The sequence below is a fragment of the Rhinatrema bivittatum genome, chromosome 3 (genome assembly GCF_901001135.1).
Source record: "Rhinatrema bivittatum chromosome 3, aRhiBiv1.1, whole genome shotgun sequence".
NCBI classification, from domain to species: Eukaryota; Metazoa; Chordata; class Amphibia; order Gymnophiona; family Rhinatrematidae; genus Rhinatrema; species Rhinatrema bivittatum.
The window spans coordinates 460,056,962-460,079,186 of NC_042617.1; the positions used below are offsets into that span (position 1 = coordinate 460,056,962).

A 22,225-nucleotide genomic window follows, 5' to 3' on the forward strand; every position below is an offset into this window, starting at 1 on the left:
GCCTGGAAGATTTCATGGCAGAGGAGGATGGGTCTGAAGCACTAGCGGAGAGTTGTTGGAAGGTTTCATGGTGATTCTTCAACTGAGCTATTGCATCTCTGACCTTATCCCCAAAAAGATTCTCCCGTAACATGGGAGGTCAGCCAGATTCTCCTGCACCTCTGGACAGAGGTCGGAAGCCCAGAGCCAGGCCATCTTACAGGCGCCAATGCCCACGGCAGCCACAAGGGCTGCTGTCTCAAAAACGTTCTAGGTGTACCTCACCTTGTGTTCCCAGGCTTCCAGACCCAACTGGACAATGGGAGAAACTGACTCCTGTTGCTGCTGGGGGAGACTTTCTGCGAGCTCTTGGACCTGTTTCCACAGATTTCAGTTGTACTGGGCAATGAGCACAGCACCCTGAAAAACCTTCCTACCCAAAGCATCCAGTTCTCTATGTTCCCACCCCGGAAAGGCAGAGGCATGGGTGCAGGAGCGCTTGGCCTGTTTGAGAGCGGACTCCACAACCACAGACTGGTGAGGAAGATGTCGCTTCTCAAACCCTAATGCTTGCTGCAACAAGTAGGTAGCATCTACCTTCTTATTCACTGGAGAAATGGAGATCGGGTGTTCCCACATTCTAAGGAGAAGCTCCTTAAAGATGTCAAGAGTGGGAACAGCCACTTTCTCCATAGGAGCGTCGACAAATTGGAGTACTTCCAACATCTTATGTCGCGCATCCTCCTCTGTGAGAAGTTGGAAGGTGATAGCTTCCACCATGGCCCTAACAAACCCCGCAAATGAGATGTCCTCCAGGGCAAACAGATGCCTTTCCTCTGGTGGGGAAGGCTCTGAAAGGATCTAGTCTGAGATTTCAGATGAAGTCTCTGAAGAGTTGTCACCCCACGGGTCATAAGGGCCTTCTTCCTCAATGAGGCCATCGCAGGACCTGCAAGGCGATGCCTGAAGAAATCCCTGGCCCTGGGTTCCGAGTGCCTCAAAGGCACAGAGGGAAGTGCGGGAATCAGACATCCCACTGGTAAGGGGGGAACTGAGGGCCACAGAAGGCCAGAGGGCTCAAGGAACCGAGGCTTCCGGGCCATGGCACCGGCCACATCTTCCTCCTCGGAGGAACTAATAATGGGAATCGCTCCTGATGGAGGCACTAGTGGCCACTGGGGCACCAAGGGCCCCTCAGGCACTGGTTGCAATGGGAGGGCGCCGAGAATGACGTCCAGAAGCTTGAGCAGGGGTACTAAAATAGATGGCGGAGGCTCCGGCACTGGTGTAGGGAATGGTGGCGGGGGCAGCTCAACGCTCCACAGAGCTTGGAGCACTGAGCTCTGCACCCTGCAATCCAGCTCTTCCTGAAAGTCTGGTGAGGCCAGGACCGAGGAAGGGGGACGAGGTATCACCGGTGCTTCCTCAGTTCTCCGAGGAGGCACGGTGCTTGGCACTAATGATGGTGGGGAACACCTGAGACTCCCGGGTTTATCAGAAGATGGAGCCTCCATACCATGGGGGTCACTTCAGTGGAAGTGCGCAGCCACCGGCACCATGCTGGAACCGGAACTGTGCGTCAACGGTGACCGGTGTCAATGCTTACAAGATCTCCCACGGTGCTCGGCCCAGTCTTTCCCCAGTGCCGAGGAAGCGGAGGATTCCAATGTCCTGGAAACTTGTGAGATCATGGAAGACCGATCACCGTTCCCTCGGTCTTTAGCAGACGTCATCGGGGGAGTGGCGAGGGGGAGAATATCAAGCGGCTCCCCTTGAACTCCGAGTATCAGGGACTCTCATGCGGGTGTTGATGGAGCAGACTTTTTAGAAACGAAAATTTCTCCATTTTATCAAGACAAGCACAATGGTCCTTGGGTGTCATCTGATCACACAGCTGACACCCTCAGACGTCGTGCGAGACCCCAGGCAGAGGATGCAAACCTCATGTGGATCTGTGATGGACATGGTCCGCGGGCACAGACAAAAGCTGGACAATGCCATGAAAAAACAACCGGCGCACAGTCAATGACCAGGGCCACTGAAAAGTGGGACTCCAGGAATCGCCCACGAAAAAGGAGGAAAACTGTTTTTACCTACTGCACCGAGGAGAGATACCAACCGTGAAGGGGGACCTGTCGATAGAAAGGGGAAAAATTCCCAAAATGAGCACAAAAAGAGAATGAAGCAGAGCTCCACAAACTGCGAGGCAACTGCACCTTGGAGAGAGAGACACTGAAGGGGGACCTGGTATGCTGGGCATGCTCAGTGTAGTGTGCCAGTCAAAGCTTCTAGAAACTTTGACAAAAGTTTTCCATACCGGGTTCCATCTGATGATGTCAACCATCTGTGAGGACTACCATCCTGCTTGTACTAGGAGAAAGAAAGTTCTAGAACAAGATGTCATAACATGAGAGTCAAAACAGGGTAGACTCAGGAGTAACAGTGGATAAACTCAGAAGTAACATCAGGAAATATTTCTTCACAAACTCCTAATAAAGATGGAGGCCAAAGAAGAAACAGAATTCAAGAAAGTATGGGATAAGCACAGAGGACCCTAAGATGCAAGACTGAAATCAGGTAAACCCTGCAGTATTTAATCAAGAATTGACTGAGCAAATAGACCTTGCAGTCCTAATATACAGTCATTTTCTCTGTTTCTGCATCACAGAAAATAAGGCCTCTATTAAACATAACTCATTTCTGAAAATTCCCTAAATTCATCTCTACTATATTTAAAAAGTAACAAAAGGGAGGTGAGTTAAACTTTAGGATCAACAGCGTGTGTCAGAGGGAGGAAAATTTTCAAAGGAATTTCTGCGTGTTTTACCTACATAAAATAGCTGTCAGGAAACTGCCCACCCAACATGAGGGCTGACTTGCACCTACAGACACACAACCTCCGTACTATGACCTGTATTGGTGGAGGCACTCCCAGGGTAGAGTTAAGTCAGGGGAGAAAACAAGGCACAAAAGTTTGATGTTCAGAGCTGTGTGTGATGTTTTGGACACAAAGTTTCCGCAGAAAAGGAAAGTTCAAATCTCTGCAAGTAGCTTTCCCCAGGGCAATTTTAAAAGTGAAAATATGTGCATGCTTTCTCTTTGAAAACCGCTACAAAATCCATGGGTAAAAGATCAACAGACTTTACACCTGCTCCAACAGTTTAAAAACTTGCCCCCTCAATGTTTTCTTAACAACTATATCAATTATCTGATATTTTCCAAGTGATTTCAAGTATTAACTAACCTGAAAAGCAGTTTTTCTCCCTATAAACCAGTGGTTGCCAACCCTGTCCTGGGGACCCCCCAGCCAGTCGGGTTTTCAGGATATCCACAATGAATATGAATGAGAGAAAATTTGTACACATTGCCTCCATCACATGCAATGATATAATGAAATATAAATACAAGATCAATTAATAAGCATTCTGTTCTGCTATATCTAGAAAATATATTCACTGGGAGCCAGGATATTTATTTAAAATATGTTTAAACCACGTAACTGACCAATACAGGTCACACAAAGTGGTGTACAATAAAATCACAAATCTAACAAACAAACAGTACAAGTTTTCAAGACTATTACTAGTGTAATCAATACATTTGCCTTCAGTCAGTGTGTCTAAGTTATATTTAGTTATAACATCAGCAACAAGATAAAAAAAACCCAAAAATTAGTGCTCTTTAAAATTCAAAATCCAATTTTAAAGCTTACCTGCTGAGGTTCTTTACTAATCAAGCTAGAAGGTCCTGAGACATGCATATGTTCTCCTTCCGAGGGGCGTATCTGATAATTCACTGCTTGATAAAGAATCTAGGGAGAAGACAAAAGACCAATAGCTCTTCAACTTACCATCACATCAAGCAGATATATAGAGAGAGACAACAGAAGAAAAACAGTCCTTTTGGTTTCATTCTCATGCCTTATCTTTTTTTCGCTAAGAGATTTTATTTTGCCTATTTTTGAACAAAAAAAGTCTGACCTCTTTATTACAATCAATCAACTATGTCATGCAAAGTATGGTCCAATCACTCAAAACAATAGAACATTTACTTGTAGAAACATATATATATATATTTCAAATTAATGGACCATCATAATAAGCATTACAAGTGAATGAAGTTCATTGCATTTCATTTAATCATAGGTCCCATGTATATCACTCTTTATAATTTTTGTAATGGAAATAAAGTCTGAAATGTCTCGTGTTACCATACTGGGTCAGACCAAGGGTCCATCAAGCCCAGCATCCTGTTTCCAACAGTGGCCAATCCACGCTACAAGTACCTGGCAAGTACATCCCATGCTACTGAAGCTAGTAATAGCAGTGGCAATTTTATTTATTTATTTAGAACTTTTTTATACCGACATTCATGTGCAAAAGAACATATCAGATCGGTTTACAGCGAAACGAGAAACAGCATAAAACGAATGCATGACATCGAACAGGGGATACAAATAACTGGGATCCAAATGGGGTAAGAATAAATACTGATCTGCTCCCAAGAGCGAGATACCGTTAAAATACACCAAACAGACATATTCATGATATCTAACATGGGAACCAGGGCTAATTTCACCTTTGCTAGACAGTGGAGTCGGGAAGAAACAAAACCTATGGGAGCTGAGTTAAAGTGGGCCGAAGGGAAGAAATACAATAAGATGAAATTCAGGGGGAAGGGAAGAGGAATGGAGACAATAACCAAAGGTAGAGGCCAACTGAAAGTTACAATTTAAAATTTAAGGAAATGAGATTAAAATTGAGAATAAGATTTAGATAAAAAACTTAACCTGACTGTGACAGTATGTCTGGTTCAGAGATTACCGTGACTGGAAGGAAGGATGGGTCATCTGAGATAAAGGAAAGGCTTGACCGAATAGCCAAGTTTTGAGTCTTTTTTTGAAGGTTGTCGTGCATTTTTCTAGCTGGATGTCCGGAGGGAGAGCGTTCCATTGCGGAGGACCCGCTGTAGATAGGGCTCGTTTACTAAGAGCGGATTTGGCTGGGGGGGGGGGGGGGGGGAATAGAGCGTGTTTCTGTATGCATATCTCACCGGTCTGGAGGCTTGTATGGACGAAGAGGGATATAAGTGATCGAGCGGAGAAGGGTTGTGTATGGTTTTGTGTATAACCATTAGGACTTTGTACAGAATTCTAAATTTGATAGGAAGCCAATGAAGATTCTGCAGAATAGGCGTTATGTGTTCTCTTTTGCTGGTTTTAGTCAAAATCCTGGCCGTGGCATTCTGCAGCATCTGCAAGGGTTTGATGGTGTTTGCTGGGAGCCCGAGAAGAAGTGAGTTGCAGTAATCCAGTTTTGAAAAGATGATGGACTGGAGAACTGTGCGGAAATCTTGGAAGTGTAGGAGGGGTCTCAGCCATTTTAGGACTTGTAATTTGAAAAAGCAATCCTTTGTAGTGTTATTGAAGAATTTCTTTAGGTTCAGGTGATTGTCCATGATAACACCGAGGTTTCTCACTTGGGAGGAGAGGGTTGGTTGAACGGTGTGGTGGTTGTTGGAAGCTGCGTAGTTGTCGTCATGGGAGATGAGGAGGAGTTCTGTTTTGTTAGTGTTAAGGATTAGGTTGATGCTTGTAAGAAGGTGGTTGATAGCTTGTAGGCAGGTGTTCAAGAAGCAAAGGGTTTTGGGAAGAGAATCCATAATCGGGATGAGTATTTGGACGTCATCGGCGTATATGTAGTGAGTTAACTTTAGATTCGGGAGGAGGTAAATATTGAAGAGGGTAGGGGATAGCGAAGAGCCTCGCGGGACTCCCATGGTTGAGCTGACCGGGTGGGACAGTTGGTTATTGATTTTGACTCTGTAGGATCTGTTGCTAAGGAAAAATTTGAACCAACAAAGTGCGGTACCCTTGATGCCGAGGTCCGCTAACCGATCCAAGAGAATTGAGTGGTTCACAGTTTCGAAGGCGGCAGATAGCTCGAGGAGAACGAGAAGACAAGGTTGTTTTTTTTCCAGATTTAGTAGAATGGTGTCCGAGAGTGAAGTTAAGAGGGCTTCAGTGTTTAGAGACTTGCAGAAGCCGAACTGAGCAGGGGCTAAGATTTTGTTTTCGTCCAGATATTCCGAAAGTTGCCTATTGACTATTTTTTCTAAGTTTAGAGATTTATTTATTTTCTAAATCAACTTGATTTATTTATTTTCTAAATCAACTTGATTAATAGCAGGTAATGGACTTCTCCAAGAACCTATCCAAACCTTTTTTAAACCCAGCTACACTAACTGCACTAACCACATCCCCTGGCAACAAATTCCAGAGTTTAATTGTGCATTGAGTGAAAAAGAACTCTCTCGGATTAGTCTTAAATGTGCTACATTCTAACTTCATGGAGTACCCCTAGTCCTTCTGTTATCTGAAAGAATAAACAACAGATTCACATTTACCCATTCTAGACCTCTCATGATTTTAAAGACCTCTATCATATCCCCCCTCAGCTGTCTCTTCTCCAAGCTGAACAGCTCTAACCTCTTTAGTCTTTCCTCATAGGGGAGCTGTTCCATCCCCTTCATCATCATGGTCGCCCTTCTCTTATCTTTTCCATCGCAACTATATCTTTTTTGAGATGCGGCGACCAGAATTGTACACAGTATTCAAGGTGCAGTCTCACCATGGAGTGATACAGAGGCATTATAACATTTTGTCTTATCATTAGTTCATGCTTGCGCAGTGAATATATTCTTGCTGTGTCAGTTCAAACATCAACTGACATGAGTTTCAAACATGAAATCTGTGTCAACTGTTTCATTTTCTAAATGCTTCACATTTTCAAGCGCTCCAAGGTAAAGAAAGACCGTTTTGGCGCCAAGTTCGAAGCATTACCGGTGAAGGTGATTCACCGTTAGTGCTTATGATGATCCATTAATTTGAAATATATTTATGTTTCTACAAGCACATTTTCTATTGCTTTGAGTGGTTGATCCTCTTTATTATAGTGACATGATCCTCTGCAGCAGCATATGTTGTACCCACTCAGAAGATAGATTGCAAACGATCAGCTCAGCAATTCCTCAAATTTCTTAAGATCATAAGGGGGAAGTAGTTAAATGGTAACAGCTTACAAAAAATGAATAAATATTTGAAAAGAAGATGTATATTTAGGTCTAGGTTGAGAGGGTAAAGTAACACAATAAATCATGGCAGATAAATAACAAAATGACCCATCTAGTCTGCAGGCAGTGATTTTATGTGCATTTTCCTAAATTAGATCAAATTCCCACGTGGAACCCAGCCTTCATTCTTGCTGTGACCCCTTCAGAGTTGCAACTGCTGCTCTGTGCAGACTACCTCATATCATCCAGGAAGCACAATGCAGCCATAACACTGCTGCCTTTGGCTGCAACTGTTAAAGCTGGCAATATGACCAAGCCTTTCATTTCCCTTATCATCAACAGGCAAAACGTCTGAAAATACTGTCTGTCCTTGCCTGATGATTGAGTCTATTCCCTAAAGTCTGGAAATCACTCTGTACTTCACTAACTTCATATACAGCCAAGTCACAGATTCCCAATTGGACTTTTCATTTCAAGTAATATAAGTACAAATCAGAAAGGATGCTCATAGACTAGAAGTGATTCTTATAAGAATTTATAAATAAATTAATATTGCGTAACATCCAAAACAAATGTTTCCCTTAGTGAAAGCAAGCAAATACAATAAGTTCAGTTCTGAATTGCTATTAACAAGATATTTTTGGAATATCCTATACTTTCTTGCTTACAATATTATAAACCTCTGTTAGGATATTGCCCACTGTAATCCTAGCATGGTGGATTCATATTATTTGCATGGCAGATATACAACAATAGAATTTTGAGGTAATTGGAAACAAGAAAATTAGAAAAATAGATCAGCTCATTTGCCCATTTCTGGTAAGTATCGCCAAAATGAGTAGCTATATATCACTCATGCAAACAGAATGCTTCAGTTCCTATGTCTTCTACCTAAAGTGGCACAGAAATGAAAATCCTAAATGTTTTTTGCTGATAGAAGAACCCACCTGTGTCTGAAGAGAACTGCTTGCTGCCAAAAGAAACTGTATAGCACCAGGAGGGCAGTGTGTCAAAGCAAAAGCCATGAGTTCTTGGCGAGTACCCAGGTCCTGATAAAATTCTGATTGCCCCAACTGGCTGCACACATTCCAGCTTTTGCTATAACCTGGAGACAGAGAAAACATGAGATGAAAGAAATCAATCAGGATTTTCAAGCAGTTAATCATAGTAAGACAAGGAGTGGAGGAGTAGCTCAGTGGTTACAGCAGCGGGCTGTGAACCAGAGAAGCTAGGATTCAAATTCTATTGCCACTCCTTGTGACTTTGGGTAAGTCACTTTACTCCCTCCAGTGTCTCAGGTACAAACTTACCCTAAATTCATCAAAATGCTATAACTATAGCGGAAATAGCACCTGCGATAAAAAGGGCATGGTTAGGTTGCTGATTAATACACCGCAGAGAGAGAGAGAGAGAGAGAGAAAGAGAGATGGGTTTCAAAGGTGGGGTGGAGTTTAAGGGTGGTGGTGTTACAGAAACAGTCTGAGGTATTGACAGTAAAATTGACTAAAGATTTGTAGTCATTATAATGGATTACTCCCAAAACCCCAACCTACCATCCAAAACCCACCCTGATTCAAAGTGCCCTCTACAGTGGTATATATATTTATTTATTTGTTTGGTGCTTTTTTTTATACCAGCATTCATGACAGTGTCATATCATGTCAGTTTACAGAAAACTGGGGTACAATAAACTTAAAACATTAACATAGTAAAGAAGCAAAAAAAGTTACAATAAAACAGGGGTGAAGAACTGGGGGAAGGAGAAGACAGCGCATAGGTAACTCAAATATAAGGACAGTTATATGAAGTGCGCTGAGAATTCTAAAAAATATTCGTTGTGGTGAATCAGAGACCTTAGCTATGGGGAATCAGTGAATTTATGTAAAGGCTTGTTTAAAAAACCAAGAGCATGTCAGTCTGGCTCTATATGAAATCTCTCACTCTCAAACTCCTCCTACTGGAATATTCAATGTTGAACTTGCATATGCATTTCTGTTGTGTTTTCGCGCCTTAGGGCCCTAACGCAAATTGATAAATGACCTGTAAGCCATCTGGGGATAGGGAAATACTTATAGTAGCTGAATGTATTCTGCTTTACAAATACCTGAAAAGCAGTACATAAATCAAATAAATGATCATATATGACCAAACAGAAAGGAATGTGTCTCTTAGTTTGACTTTTTACTGCCACCTTTAAAACAGTGGAGTGCGTACACAAATTATCATGATTTAGAATTGTTGTAACTAACTATTAAATGTCATCCATTGTACCATATAAATCCCATTATATTGTTTTTTAGCCATTTGTGGTTTTATATTGAATTTGCTGGGGTGATGTTATGTTTGTATAAAACTACTATTATAATTACAAAGCAGCTGGGTTTTTCCCAATTATGATTTCACTGTTTGAATATGATAAGCCAATAAACAAGGACTTACATATTAATAAAGATAACATACCTGCAAGGCAGTCATTGTAGCCATCCAGTAACAACATAGCCAACTTTGAGCTTACTAGATGCTCAGAGTTCAGTAGCATGGTAAAATTATAGGTTTGAAAGACTCAGTATGATTTTTGGCTCATACATATTATGATGTAAAAAGGCAAAGTTCAATCCAGGTATTTTATAAAAAGAGAGATCATGCTCTTTTTTGAAATTAGGTGTACAATCAAAATGTAATCATATCATTATCATCCAATTGTGAATTATAAGCCAAAACAGCCCACATTGGATATCACTGGATGAGGTGAAGTTTCAGCAATACTGAGGTGGAAGCAGGGACAGTGAAAGTACAATTCAAAATACTGGATCTTTTATAATGTTTGTGTCTCAGTGGTATAGAAATTGCAGTTCAATATAGCAGCAGAAACCCTTCTTGGCAAGATAGGGCACAAACCCATTTAAAATTTGAGTAGACTCCCCTCTCAGCCCAGTCAGCAATAATATTGCTGCATCCATCAAGGGATGGAAAAAAACAGTAGAAAAATCAAAATGGTAGACCCATCTGTTGAGAATTCATGGATGGAATGGCACCAAGTGATAAGTTCAGCACAGATGCTTAATGCATATTCCAGTGCCAACAAAATACAGAATGTTGGAACCGTATATCCTAATTTCTCTCCACAAATACATGGCTAAGGGACATTAATTGTATCCTGTTTTCAGGCAGATGTTTAGTCTATATACTAATGAACAAAAAATAAATTCTGGGTCATAAGTTTGGCATCTTAAACAATGTAATGCATGCTGTGAAAAATATTAGTTAACTTTTATACATCACCTGTGGCCATAAGTTCTTGGCAGTGCATATTAGCTGCTCTATAGTCCTGGAAATTAAGGGCTTGCTCTGCTAAAAGTGTCAATACCTGCCCCTTTCTTTCTGCCTTGTCATCTCCTAGAATGATAATCAGAAAATTTATGGATGTTAATGAAATGCTTATGATTATCTGCACATTACAATAAAATAACTTGGAACAGCATAGGGATAGGTTACCATTTTCAATGTCACAGAAAAATAGTTAATGCTATAAAAATAAAATATCACAGTTGTTACATGAAATTGTTCTAAAATCTGAAATAAATCATAAGTACCTGTTTTGTTTTAATCATAAATTTCAAAGCCTTGTTTATTGTCTGAAAATTAACAATTTAAACAAACATAAAATAAAATGTAAGATGTATAGCTGGCACATTTATTTTACAAATATAGTCACTCCTCTTTTCTTCCAATATTCTTGATCAGTCTACATTCCCCAGTTCTGAACACTTTCATCTGCAACATTCATTGTCAAGTGGATCAATTTAGAAAATTATCCATGCTCGAAAGATTTCAAATTGAATAAAAGTTTGTGTGGATGTTCACTTGCGCCTCCAACAAAACTATGCAAAAATATTTGACTGAATCTCTATTGGTTCAAGAGCTAGAGGCAGCTGAATGAAGATCACTCAGAGTCCTGTGCTCCGTGCAACACAAAACAGCCACTTTTTCCGGGCACTACAGCCAAACTGTCCCTGTTTGGGGTCTGAAATTTTGTGCTAAGTTCCTATGCAAAGTTTGGAACCTCACATGCGCTTGCTTGCCACCCTTTTTATGGGCAGCAAACTACGTGAAAAATTTTACAAAACAAATTTAAGGCCTAATTTGACTCCTCATTGCTCCTGATGTATATTTCGATTCAGGTCATAACTGGATCAGTAGTCATGGCCCATGATGATCATCTAGGATTTGCACTAGCAGACTTTGCAGCCAAATGGAAGCAAAGATATAGTTACATAAAGACATGTCATCTTTTCATGCAAATGTTCTCCATTTTTTGGGTTTATATATCTCTACTATGTAGTTTTTAATTTTTTTCTAATGTCATTTGAAAGATCACCTTTCGTCCTGGATCCAGCCTTGCTTTGGTCAGAGTTACAGTTACAAAGACAAGCATCATTTGCATGTGTGAATGCACTATGTTAAAAAAAGCCATCTTTGGCACCCAACTATGAAACATGCAAATAAGCTAGAGATATGAAATTTTACAATGCAGCTCAGTTTACTCTGCTTCCCACACTTTTAGCTTTTGACACATATTTGTTTAGACATATTTTCATAAATTAGTCAGCAAAGTCAGTGTAAACTTTCATATGCTGATTAGTTACCTTGCATTGGTCAGCGGTGGCTGAGCCACGACCAATTCAGCAAAATTAACAACCCCATCACCTAGGGGCCACTCCAGACTGCCAGACAAAGTACCAGCCACAGGTTTCCAAGCTTTTATTTAAGCACAAAACAAGAAAAGGCAAGACACTAAACACATAACAGAATTGCTTAAACTGCAGGTTTCAAAAAAATTCACTTAGCGGTAGATTTTAAAAGCCTTGGGTGCACAAAAATGGCCACATTAGCGCTTTTGTGGGAGGCATGGGAGCTACACAAAGTTTAAATAGCCGGGAAGGGCGCGCATACATTGATGTACGTATGCCCAGAAAAAGTAGGCAGAAAAGGGGTAGGGCATGGGCGTTTCATGAAAATTCTAACAAGTGGAGTTGATTTGTATACTGTAGTCTCTGCGAGCCACAGTTTACACATCAACTCCTTTTTATTACTTATAAGGTCTAAAATTCTTTAATGGTGTCAATTTTACAATGGATACCTCTGAATGTGTTTGTAATATCAGCCCCCCCCCCCCCAATCCACCTCCCAAAAACTCACCCCGAATCAAAGTGACCCTTTACAAAGGTCCATATACAGAAAAACAGACTGAGCCTTATAAAGAGTCTCTCTCCACCCCCCCACCCAAACGCACGTAAGATATGTGCGCAGAGCTGCAGTCATATGCACGCGAAGAGTATTTTATAACGTACACGTGTAGTTTATAAAATAGCACGTATCTTTGCGAGTGGCGAAAAACACGCATTTATGGGCACACGGACAGCCCTTTTAAAATCTACGCACAAGTGATTTTTCCTGCCTTGCACATCCTTTTGAATGTCCCATCAATGCGTGACAAAGTGGCTTGTGAATAAATGTGCTGCTGCCTGATGAAGATGTTATGGGTGCATCAAGGGCAGCAATAATGTGATCCTCTGGAACCGAACAGGTGTCTCTATGGGGTGGCCAGTAAAATGACCTGGCAGATTCTTGGGTGTGCAAGAAATTGTCAATCAACAATATGAAACAACCGCCCAACGCCTGTTGTAAATTCAATGTAAATACCCTATACAGGCCACCCACTTGTCTTTACCCAGCTCACTAATAACCTTTTATCAGAATAAATCACCCCTTTAGAAAAAGTACAAACTTTTATTTATTCCACAAATGTTATCCTATAAAGGTTTCAACAGGTAATACACAACTCCTTCACCCAATGTAACAACATCCCTTAGTTGCTCATTCACACAAACATATCCCATTCACAAACTAACCCCATTCATACATACCTTTACCCCATTCATACCTACCCAATAAAGGGGTAGATTTTCAAAAACTGCGAATAGGCGTACTTTTGTTGGCGCTCCAGGCGCCAACAAAAGTACGCTGGATTTCAGTAGATACGCGTGTAGCCGCGCGTATCCGCTGAAATCCGGGATCGGCGCACGCAAGGCTATCGATTTCGTATAGCCGGCGCGCGTCGAGCCGCGCAGCCTACCCCCATTCCCTCCGAGGCCGCTCCGAAATCGGAGCGGCCTCGAAGGGAACTTTCTTTTGCCCTCCCCTCACCTTCCCCTCCCTAACCCACCCGCCCGGCCCTGTCTAAACCCCCCCTTACCTTTGTTGGGGGATTTACGCCTCCCGGAGGGAGAAGTAAATCCCCGCGCGCCAGCGGGCCGCTAGCGCGCCGGGACGCGATCTGGGGGCGAGTCCAGAGGGCGCAGCCACGCCCCCGGGCCCGCCCCCGGAACGCTCCCGACACGCCCCGAAAACGCCGCGCGGTTCGGGCCCGCCCCCGACACGCCCCCTCCGAAAACCCCGGGACTTACGCGAGTCCCGGGGCTCTGCGCGCGCCGGTAGGCCTATGTAAAATAGGCTTACCGGCGAGCAGGGCTCTGAAAATCCGCCCCAAAATACATGCCCATGACTACCCCCACACAACAAAAACTGTTAAGATATTTATTGCAACTGTTCAGAGCGCTCATCTGAGTGAGGTCAGGGAAAGAACCATCTCGGTAGCTGGACCTAAACTCTGGAACACCATGCCAATAGAACTAAGATTGGAAACAGACATCAAGCTCTTAATAAAGGTCTAAAAACTTGGCTATTTGGCATTGCGTTTCTGCTCAAAGATTTGGAGTTATTCTCAGATGACATTAGTTGATGGGGAGAGGCATGGGAAAAGATTTTGGTATTTTCAGAAGCTGTGCTGAAAAGTAGCTAGTGTCGTGAACATGAGAAGGGTATTACAAAAGTATATATTTTTATAACTGTTCTCAATGATGGCTACTCAAATTATATGGCACGGGAGACAGGAAAATGAGTATGTAGAGTTCTAGTAGACAATATAAAAGGGATAGAAGTGACAAACAGGCAAACAGCAAGGGATGAGACGATATTACCATATTTCTTTGCAGACTCAACTTGTTTGCATTGGAACATAAAATACAAGGTAAAATATATAAGGAAAATATAATGACTGTTGAATCTTGTTATTTTACATTGTTTCACTTTAAGAAACTAGCCTCGATGCCAATGAAATGGACACCCCCATACTCAAGGTGTTATGGAGGTTTTAGGTTGTAGATCTAATTTTTAGTGGAACACAGGATTTGGTGCAAGAGGTAAAGGTGGTGGGACCACTTGGGAATTGTGATCATAAAATGATCAAATTAGACTTAATGACTGGAAGGGGGACATTAAGTAAATATAAAGCTCTAGTATTAAACTTCCAAAAGGGAGAGTTTGATACAATGAGAAAAATAGTAAGAAAAAACTAAAACGTGCAGCTACAAAGAATGTACAACAGGACACTGTTTAAAAATACTTGTTATGGTTTTGAGGTGTTTGGTGGATTCTTAGGTGCTGCAATGATGGCCACTCCCACGGGGAGGAGCCCTGTGGGGAACTGCAGTACCAGGCTAGACTCAGATGCACAAACACAGAGATAGTTTTTATTGTACAGCTTGTAGAGTTCACCAGAGGTGACAGTAGTGAGTAGATTCCTGCAGCAGCTGTCTTGGGTCCTCGGCTGAGGAGACCCGTCCCACAATGGTGGTATAGGGAGCTCTGACGCAGATTTCAATGAGGAGCTGAAGGTGAGACAGACTGGTAGATGTTAGATTACTCACACTCTTGTAACTGTAATGGTGGAGTTCCCAACAGGTAGAAGTAATGGTAGCAGGCACCAAGGTAGACTACTCAGGCCCTCGAGGAGCGAGTACCTGAATACTGGATAGGCACCAGAAAAGAAGCATAGGGCCCTCGAGGAGCGGGTACCCAAGTTAGTAGAACCCCAGAGGGTAGAGAGAGCTTCGAGCAGCAGCAAGAAGCAGCAAAGCAGCTTAGACCGGATGAGTCCAATCCTTGCTAACTCAAGTCAGTCAGCAAATGGGCAGGCTAAATACCCGGATGGTGTGACGTCACTGGAGGGGGACGCCCCTGAGGTTTGCGCCAACGTTGGAATAAAGACGTGGGTAGAGGGTGTGCACCCTAGGAGGCCCTCAGGTGAATCATGGCGGAATGACTTGCCATAGCCGTTCCAGGGACGCCGGGGAGTGCGGCAAGCAGACGCGGCGGTCGCCATTTTCCCAAGGCTGGTGGAGAAAGCGAATATTGAGGTGAGGCATGTGGGACGAAGCAATCTGAGTCCGACGAACACAACAAAACTATTTTAAAAGTGCAGTTCAGATGTATTCTGTGAATCACAAAAGGTAGAAAGAAGACCAAACCATTGCCAGCATGGTTAAAAGGCAAGGTGAAAGAGGCTATTTTAGCCAAAAGAACTTTCTTCAGATGGATCCTTCTTCCAATTTTTGAAGGAAACAGGAAAAAGCATAAGCATTTGCAAGTTAAATGTAAAACATTGATAAGAAAAGCTAAGAGAGAATTTGAAAAGATGCTGGCCATAGAGGCAAAAACTCATAATAAAAACTTTTTTAAACTTTATCGGAAGCAGGAAGTCAGCTAGGACATTGTTTGGAACTTAAAATGATTGAGAGGATAAAGGTGCACTTTCAGAGAAGATAAAACCATCGCGGAAAGATTAAATGAATTCTTTGCTTTGATGATTGTTAATGAAGATATTGAGGAGATACTGTTCCGGTAATGTTTTTCAAGGGTGATGATACAGATGAACTGAATACAAATCACGGTGAAACTTGAAGATGCAGTAGGCCAGACTGACAAATTGCCCTAGACCGAATGCTATATACTCCAAGGTTCTGAAAAAGCTCAAAAATGAAATTTCAATCTATTACTTGCAATTTGTTACCTATCTTTAAAATCTTCTAGTGTAACTGAAGATTGGAGGGTGGCCAATGTAACCCCAATCTTTAAAAAGACTCCAGGGATGACCCGGGAAACTATAGAGCATTAAGTCTGACTTCAGTGCCAAGAAAAAATGTGGAAACTATTCTAAAGAACAAAATCATATAACATATAGAAAACCAAATACAACTGGATGCAGATAGGCCTGCTAATAGCATGTTTTTCAGTCTTAGCTTTCAAGTGAATCAATATTGAAGACTATGAGGTCATCAACTAATCCAGTTGTAATTGATATGAATATCATTGCATAACTGTGATGTGATTAGGTTCAACGAAGTGATAAGGGACAAAACCCAAATGTACAATACTAGAATGTATTTTCAGATTCTCACCGGGGGAAGGTGGATTGTGGGGAGGAACGGAAGGGTGGGGGAAGCATTGAGGAGCAGTACGAAGGATGTTTATCTGTGACTTGATATGATTATATTGTATTCATATTACAATGTTATGCTTTCCAAGTGTGTTATTTTATACATTGTACCTGAAAACTTAATAAATTTTAAATAAAAATTAAAAAAAAAAGAAAGGCATGGTTTAATGGAACAAAGCTAGCATGGATTTTCACAAAGGAAAGTCTGCCTCGCCAATCTGCTACTTTTTTTTTTTAAGTTGTTAAACCAGTGGCGTAGCCAGAATTGATTTTTTGGGTGGGCCCAAGGTTAACATGGGTGGGCTGTAGGCAAGCAGGACTACTAGTTGTTTTCTTACTGATAAATAATGCCATATATTGTACCCTAGAATGGCTTTCTAAGTAATTTGTAACAGTCATTATGCATCATGTATGAAACTTTAAAATAATTTACTTCAATTATTTCAAGCATTAAAAATTCCTTATTAATCAGAATTTATTTTATATTTATTGCAGTTAAAAATGCACAAATATAGAAAACAATCAGATCCAATCATGTAATAAAACAAAAATTAATGTATTCTTTCATGAACCATCTTTGCAGAAAACCAGAAATCTTCATAAATACAATAAAATATAATTAATCATCAGAACAGGTACAGCACAGAGCTAGGGCAATTCACATTACAACTAATATGAAAAAAAAAAATTTAAGAAAGAGGTATCTAAAATCTTGCCATACAATCACAGCACTGACTCTCAGGATTCAAAAAACAGCAACCTTATGAAAAAGCAGCAATGCAAATACTACACCAGGCCCTAGAATATTAATACATCACCTACTGGAATAACAGAACAAGCTGGACTACTACTACAGAGAAACTATAATGCTAGAAATACTGCATTTCTGTCACAAACAGGCAAAACTGAGACCGAACCTTACCTAATATAGAAATAAGAGACTATAAATTAGAAACAGAAACATGCAGATAAAACCAAAACAGAAAGCCTGAGAAACTAAAATTTCTGAACATGGAATACTTAAGAAAGAGCAAAATACAAAAATATAAGAAATGCACATTCCCAAAGATGACATTTAAATTGCTCGTAATAATAAGGCTAAAGTCCCACAGATTATCAACAAAACAAATCACCGTGAATTACGTTTTTTTTGTATCATTAAGTAGACCTCATACATAGGCATAGATTGAATGCTATTCAGCATAACTTTTTACACCAGTAGTATAATCATGGGTCAAAATGTTGAGATTACTTACCTGATAATCTCCTTTTCCTTAGTGTAGACAGATGGACTCAGAACGAATGGGTATAGTATGCTCATGCTAGCAGTTGGAGACGGATCTGACGTCAGCACGGGTATATATACCCCCACAGGAAGCGTAGCAACTCAGTAATCTTCCTTGCAAAAGCTGTTATGGATGTGTGTACTGACGCTCAGTGAAATAGTGAAACAGGATTCCCCTGACCGATTGACAGTAGCTGGAGACCACCAGCATTCCCAACCAGAAGGCGTCGACACCTGGCAAAAGGGGACGCTTTTATGTAAACAAATGACATGGCTTACCTTGAATCGGTGAAACCCATGTACACTGGCAGCTGGGCGGGATGCTGAGCCCATCTGTCTACACTAAGGAAAAGGAGATTATCAGGTAAGTAATCTCAACATTTCCTGGCATGTAGCCAGATGGACTCAGATAGAATGGGATGTACAAAAGCTTTACTCCCAGCCTGGGTGGGAGGCTGCCTGAGGACCATGTAACACTGCCCTCGCAAATGCTGTGTCCTCCCTGGCCTGGACATCCAGACAGTAGAACCTGGAGAAGGTATGGAGGGAGGACCACGTTGCCGCTTTACATATTTCTGCAGGTGACAGCATCCTAGATTCAGCCCAAGATGCCGCTTGGGCTCTGGTAGAATGAGCCTTGACTTGAAGAGGCGGTGACTTCCCGGCCTCTACGTAGGCCGCTCTGATAACTTCTGTAATCCAGCGGGCGATGGTGGGCCGAGAGGCCGCTTCACCTTGTTTCTTCCCGCTGTGAAGGACGAACAGATAGTCAGTCTTTCGTACTGTTTCTGTCATTTCCAGATATCTGGGCAGCAATCTGCCGATGTCGAGATGGCGTAGCAAACGCCCTTCTTCAGATTTCTGCAAACCTGCCGTAGTTGGCAAGGATATGGTCTGGTTGAGGTGAAATTCTGAGACTACCTTAGGCAAGAAGGATGGAACCGTGCGAAGATGGCTAGCCTCAGGAGTGAGTCTGAGAAAGGGATCACGGCAGGACAGTGCTTGTAGCTCTGAGATGCGGCGTGCTGGACATACAGCCAGCAAGAATACCATCTTCAAAGTGAGAGAACGGAGAGACAGGCCCCGAAGGGGTCTGAAGGTGGATCCCGCGAGGAAATCCAAAACAATGTTGAGGTTCCACAAAGGCACTGGCCACTTCAGTGGCGGACGAATATGCTTGACTCCTTTCAGGAAGCGAGAAACATCTGGGTGCTTGGCAATAGTCTTGCCATCCCTCCTGGGACCATAGCAAGAGAGCGCAGCCACCTGAACCTTGATGGAGCTTAGGGATAGACCCTACTGAAGCCCATCCTGCAGGAAATCCAGAACAATAGGGATAGTAGTCGCATGTGGATTGGTGCCATGAGTGTCGCACCAGGCTTCAAACACACTCCAAATCCTGACGTAGGTGAGGGATGTGGAGAACGTGCGCGCTCGGAGGAGTGTATCTATCACTGGCTCCGATTAACCTCTTTTCTTCAGTCTAGCCCTCTCAATGGCCAGACCGTAAGAGAGAATTGAGCTGGATCCTCGTGAAGGATGAGACCTTGACGTAGCAGGTCCCGGAGCGGAGGCAGGGGAAGAGGCTCCCCTGCCAGCAGTCTTCTCATGTCCGCGTACCAGGGTCTTCTTGGCCAGTCTGGTGCCACTAGAAGAACTAGGCCCCGGTACTTCCGAATCTTGTGGATAAGGGTGCCCAGCAGGGGCCACGGCGGAAAGGCGTATAGCAGGGCCCCTGGGGGCCATGGCTGAACAAGGGCGTCGATCCCTTGAGAGAACGGATCTCGCTTGCGGCTGAAGTATCTGGGTACTTGAGCATTGGACCTGTCCGCTAGTAGGTCCATGTCCGGAATCCCCCAGTGATCCACAATCATCTGGAAGGCTGTGGGCGACAGCTGCCATTCCCCCAGATTTAGGCTTTCTCAGCTGAGGAAGTCTGCCATGGTGTTGTCCCTTCCGGCAATGTGGACGGCGGAGATGTCCTGAAGATTCGCCTCTGCCCAAGCCATCAGCGGGGCTATCTCGAGGGACACCTGTTGGCTTTTGGTTCCGCCCTGTCGGTTGATGTATGCCACCGTGGTGGCGTTGTCCGACATCACTGATGTTCCACCCTGATTCTTCTCTGTTCCACCGCCCTTGCGCGGTGAGTTCTTCGCAGTGTGCTCCCCAGCCGCTCAGGCTGGCATCTGTGGTGAGCAGAGTCCACGTGGGGGAGGACATCTTTGACCCCCTGCTCATGTGGTTGGACTGCAACCACCACCGTAGCTGAGTCCGCACTCTGGCCGGTAGAGGTAGATGCAGATGCATGGAGTAATGCCGGAAGCGGGGGCTCCATCGAGAGAGCAGGGAGCGTTGTAGAGGTCTCATATGGGCCCTTGCCCAGGGTACCACTTCCAGGGTGGATGCCATGAGCCCGAGAACCTGCAGGTAATCCCAAGCTGTGGGATTTTGGACTCACTAAGCATATAAAATTCTTTTCTGACCCATGATTATACTACTGGTGTAAAACGTTATGCTGAATAGCATTCACATCTACGCCTATGTATGAGGTCTACTTAATGATACAAAAAAATGTAATTCACGGTGATTTGTGGTACTTTAGCCTTCTTATTATTACGATTTTATATACTACTACCTGTCCCATAAATTTTGAGAGAGCGATTGTGTTGCTTATATTTAAATTGCTAACATCTCAAAATATATATATTTTTTTTTTTTACCTTTGTTGTCTGATCTTTGTATTTTTCTAATCAGTTGGTCCTGGTCTCTTTTTCTCATTTTTTCCCTTGTTGCATTTTCCTAATTCCTTTTCAGTGTCTTTCTTCTATTACTGTCTTCTTCCCTTCCACACACACACATACATGCTTTCTCTCACAGACTCCCCCTCACACACTCAAGCTCTCACTCTCATATGCTCTCCCCCCCCCCCCACACACACACACAAGCTCACATTCTCTGCAGACACACATACAAGCTCTCACTTTCTCACCCCTCCCCAGGCTTATATTCTTATGCAGACACAGACGCAAATCCAGGCACCCATTCTCACCCACACACATAAACCCAGACTCTCATTCTCACCCACAAGCCCATGCTCCCAGTCTCAACACACACATACACACATTTAAGGTCCCATTCTCACCCACACAAACACATATTCAAGCACCCATTCTTACCCACATATTTAAGCTTCCATTCTCACCCACACACACCCAGACTCCCATTCTCACCCACACACCCAGTCTCCCATTTTCACCCATATATACACACACATTCAAGCTCCCATTCTCACCCTCACACAAACCCAGGCTCCCATTCTCATCCACACACAAACCCAGGCCCCCCATTCTCACCCACATATTCAAGTTTCCATTCTTACCCACACACACATTCAAGATTCTAATCTGACTCCCACACACACCCAGGCTCCAATTTTCACACACACACACACATTCAAGCGCGTGCACAGCTTCCGCTTCCTCCCCCCAAAGCAGGAAGATCAGCTGGCCTCTCCTGCTGCCACTGGCCTCCTACTATCTTCGGGCCGTACGGCCCACCAATCTTCCTGTTTGGGGGGGGCAAGGAAGTGGAAATTGTGTGCTGCGCTTCCGCTCCAAACAGGAAGATTGGTGGGCCATATGGCCCGAAGATAGCAGTAGGCTGGTGGCAGCAGGAGAGGCCAGCTGATCTTCCTGCTTTGGGGGGAGGAAGCGGAAGCTATGAGCGGCGCTTCCACTCCCCCCCCCCCAAAACAGGAAGATCGGTCAGCCATACGGCCGCAGCACTGCTTCCCCATGTGTGCCGTAATGGCGCGCCAGGCATGGGTCCTCCTGTTCGCTGTTGCGGGGATGGGATCCCGCGACAGCCTTGCAGTTCCGGTGCCAGTTGGGTTGGCATGGGTCTAAATTGGGTGGGCAGCTGCCCAACCAGGCCCACCCATGGCTACGCCACTGTGTTAAATATATGGATAATGGTGAGCTGGTGGATGTAGTGCATTTGGATTTTCAGAAGGCATTAAACATAAGACTCCTGAGAAATTAAAATGTCACGGGATATATGAGATGATGTACTATTTACTTATTTAATAAAAATATTTATATTCTGCCAATAACGGTATACCGGGCTAAGCATATTACAATCAGTTTAAAACACAGATAAAAGACAAATACATGATAAAATTAAATTAAATATTATACAATAATAAATAGCAGAATATAACAAATAAAATGCCCCTCAAAAAAATCACTAAATGCGATTTGGAACAAATGGGCTTTAAGTTGCATTTGAAAAAAATATTTATATCTATTTATAAATGATCTGGAAAAGGGAACAACAAGTGAAGTAATTAAATTTGCAAACAATACAAAATTATTCCAAGATGTTAAATCACAATCAGATTGTGAAAAATTGCAGGAGGATCTTGCGAGGCTGGACAACCTGGGCAATTAAATGGCAGATTAAATTTAACGTAGACAAAAGCAAAGTGATGCACATGAAGAAAAATAACTCACAATGTAGTGCCACAAGGATCAGTGTTGGGACCAATTTTGTAG

General features: G+C 42.9%; 1 protein-coding gene across 1 annotated transcript in view; it reads right to left on the reverse strand.

Annotated features, from left to right (window-relative positions):
• Nucleotides 1–22,225, reverse strand: part of NBAS (neuroblastoma amplified sequence) — a 1,239,997-nt gene that overhangs the window by 641,350 nt on the left and 576,422 nt on the right. Inside the window, exons 33-35 of the mRNA XM_029595926.1 lie at nt 10,333–10,446; nt 7,998–8,155; nt 3,692–3,790 (exon numbers count right to left, since the gene is read on the reverse strand). Coding sequence (XP_029451786.1) covers nt 3,692–3,790; nt 7,998–8,155; nt 10,333–10,446 — 371 coding nt within the window. The remainder of the gene's footprint in view (nt 1–3,691; nt 3,791–7,997; nt 8,156–10,332; nt 10,447–22,225) is intronic.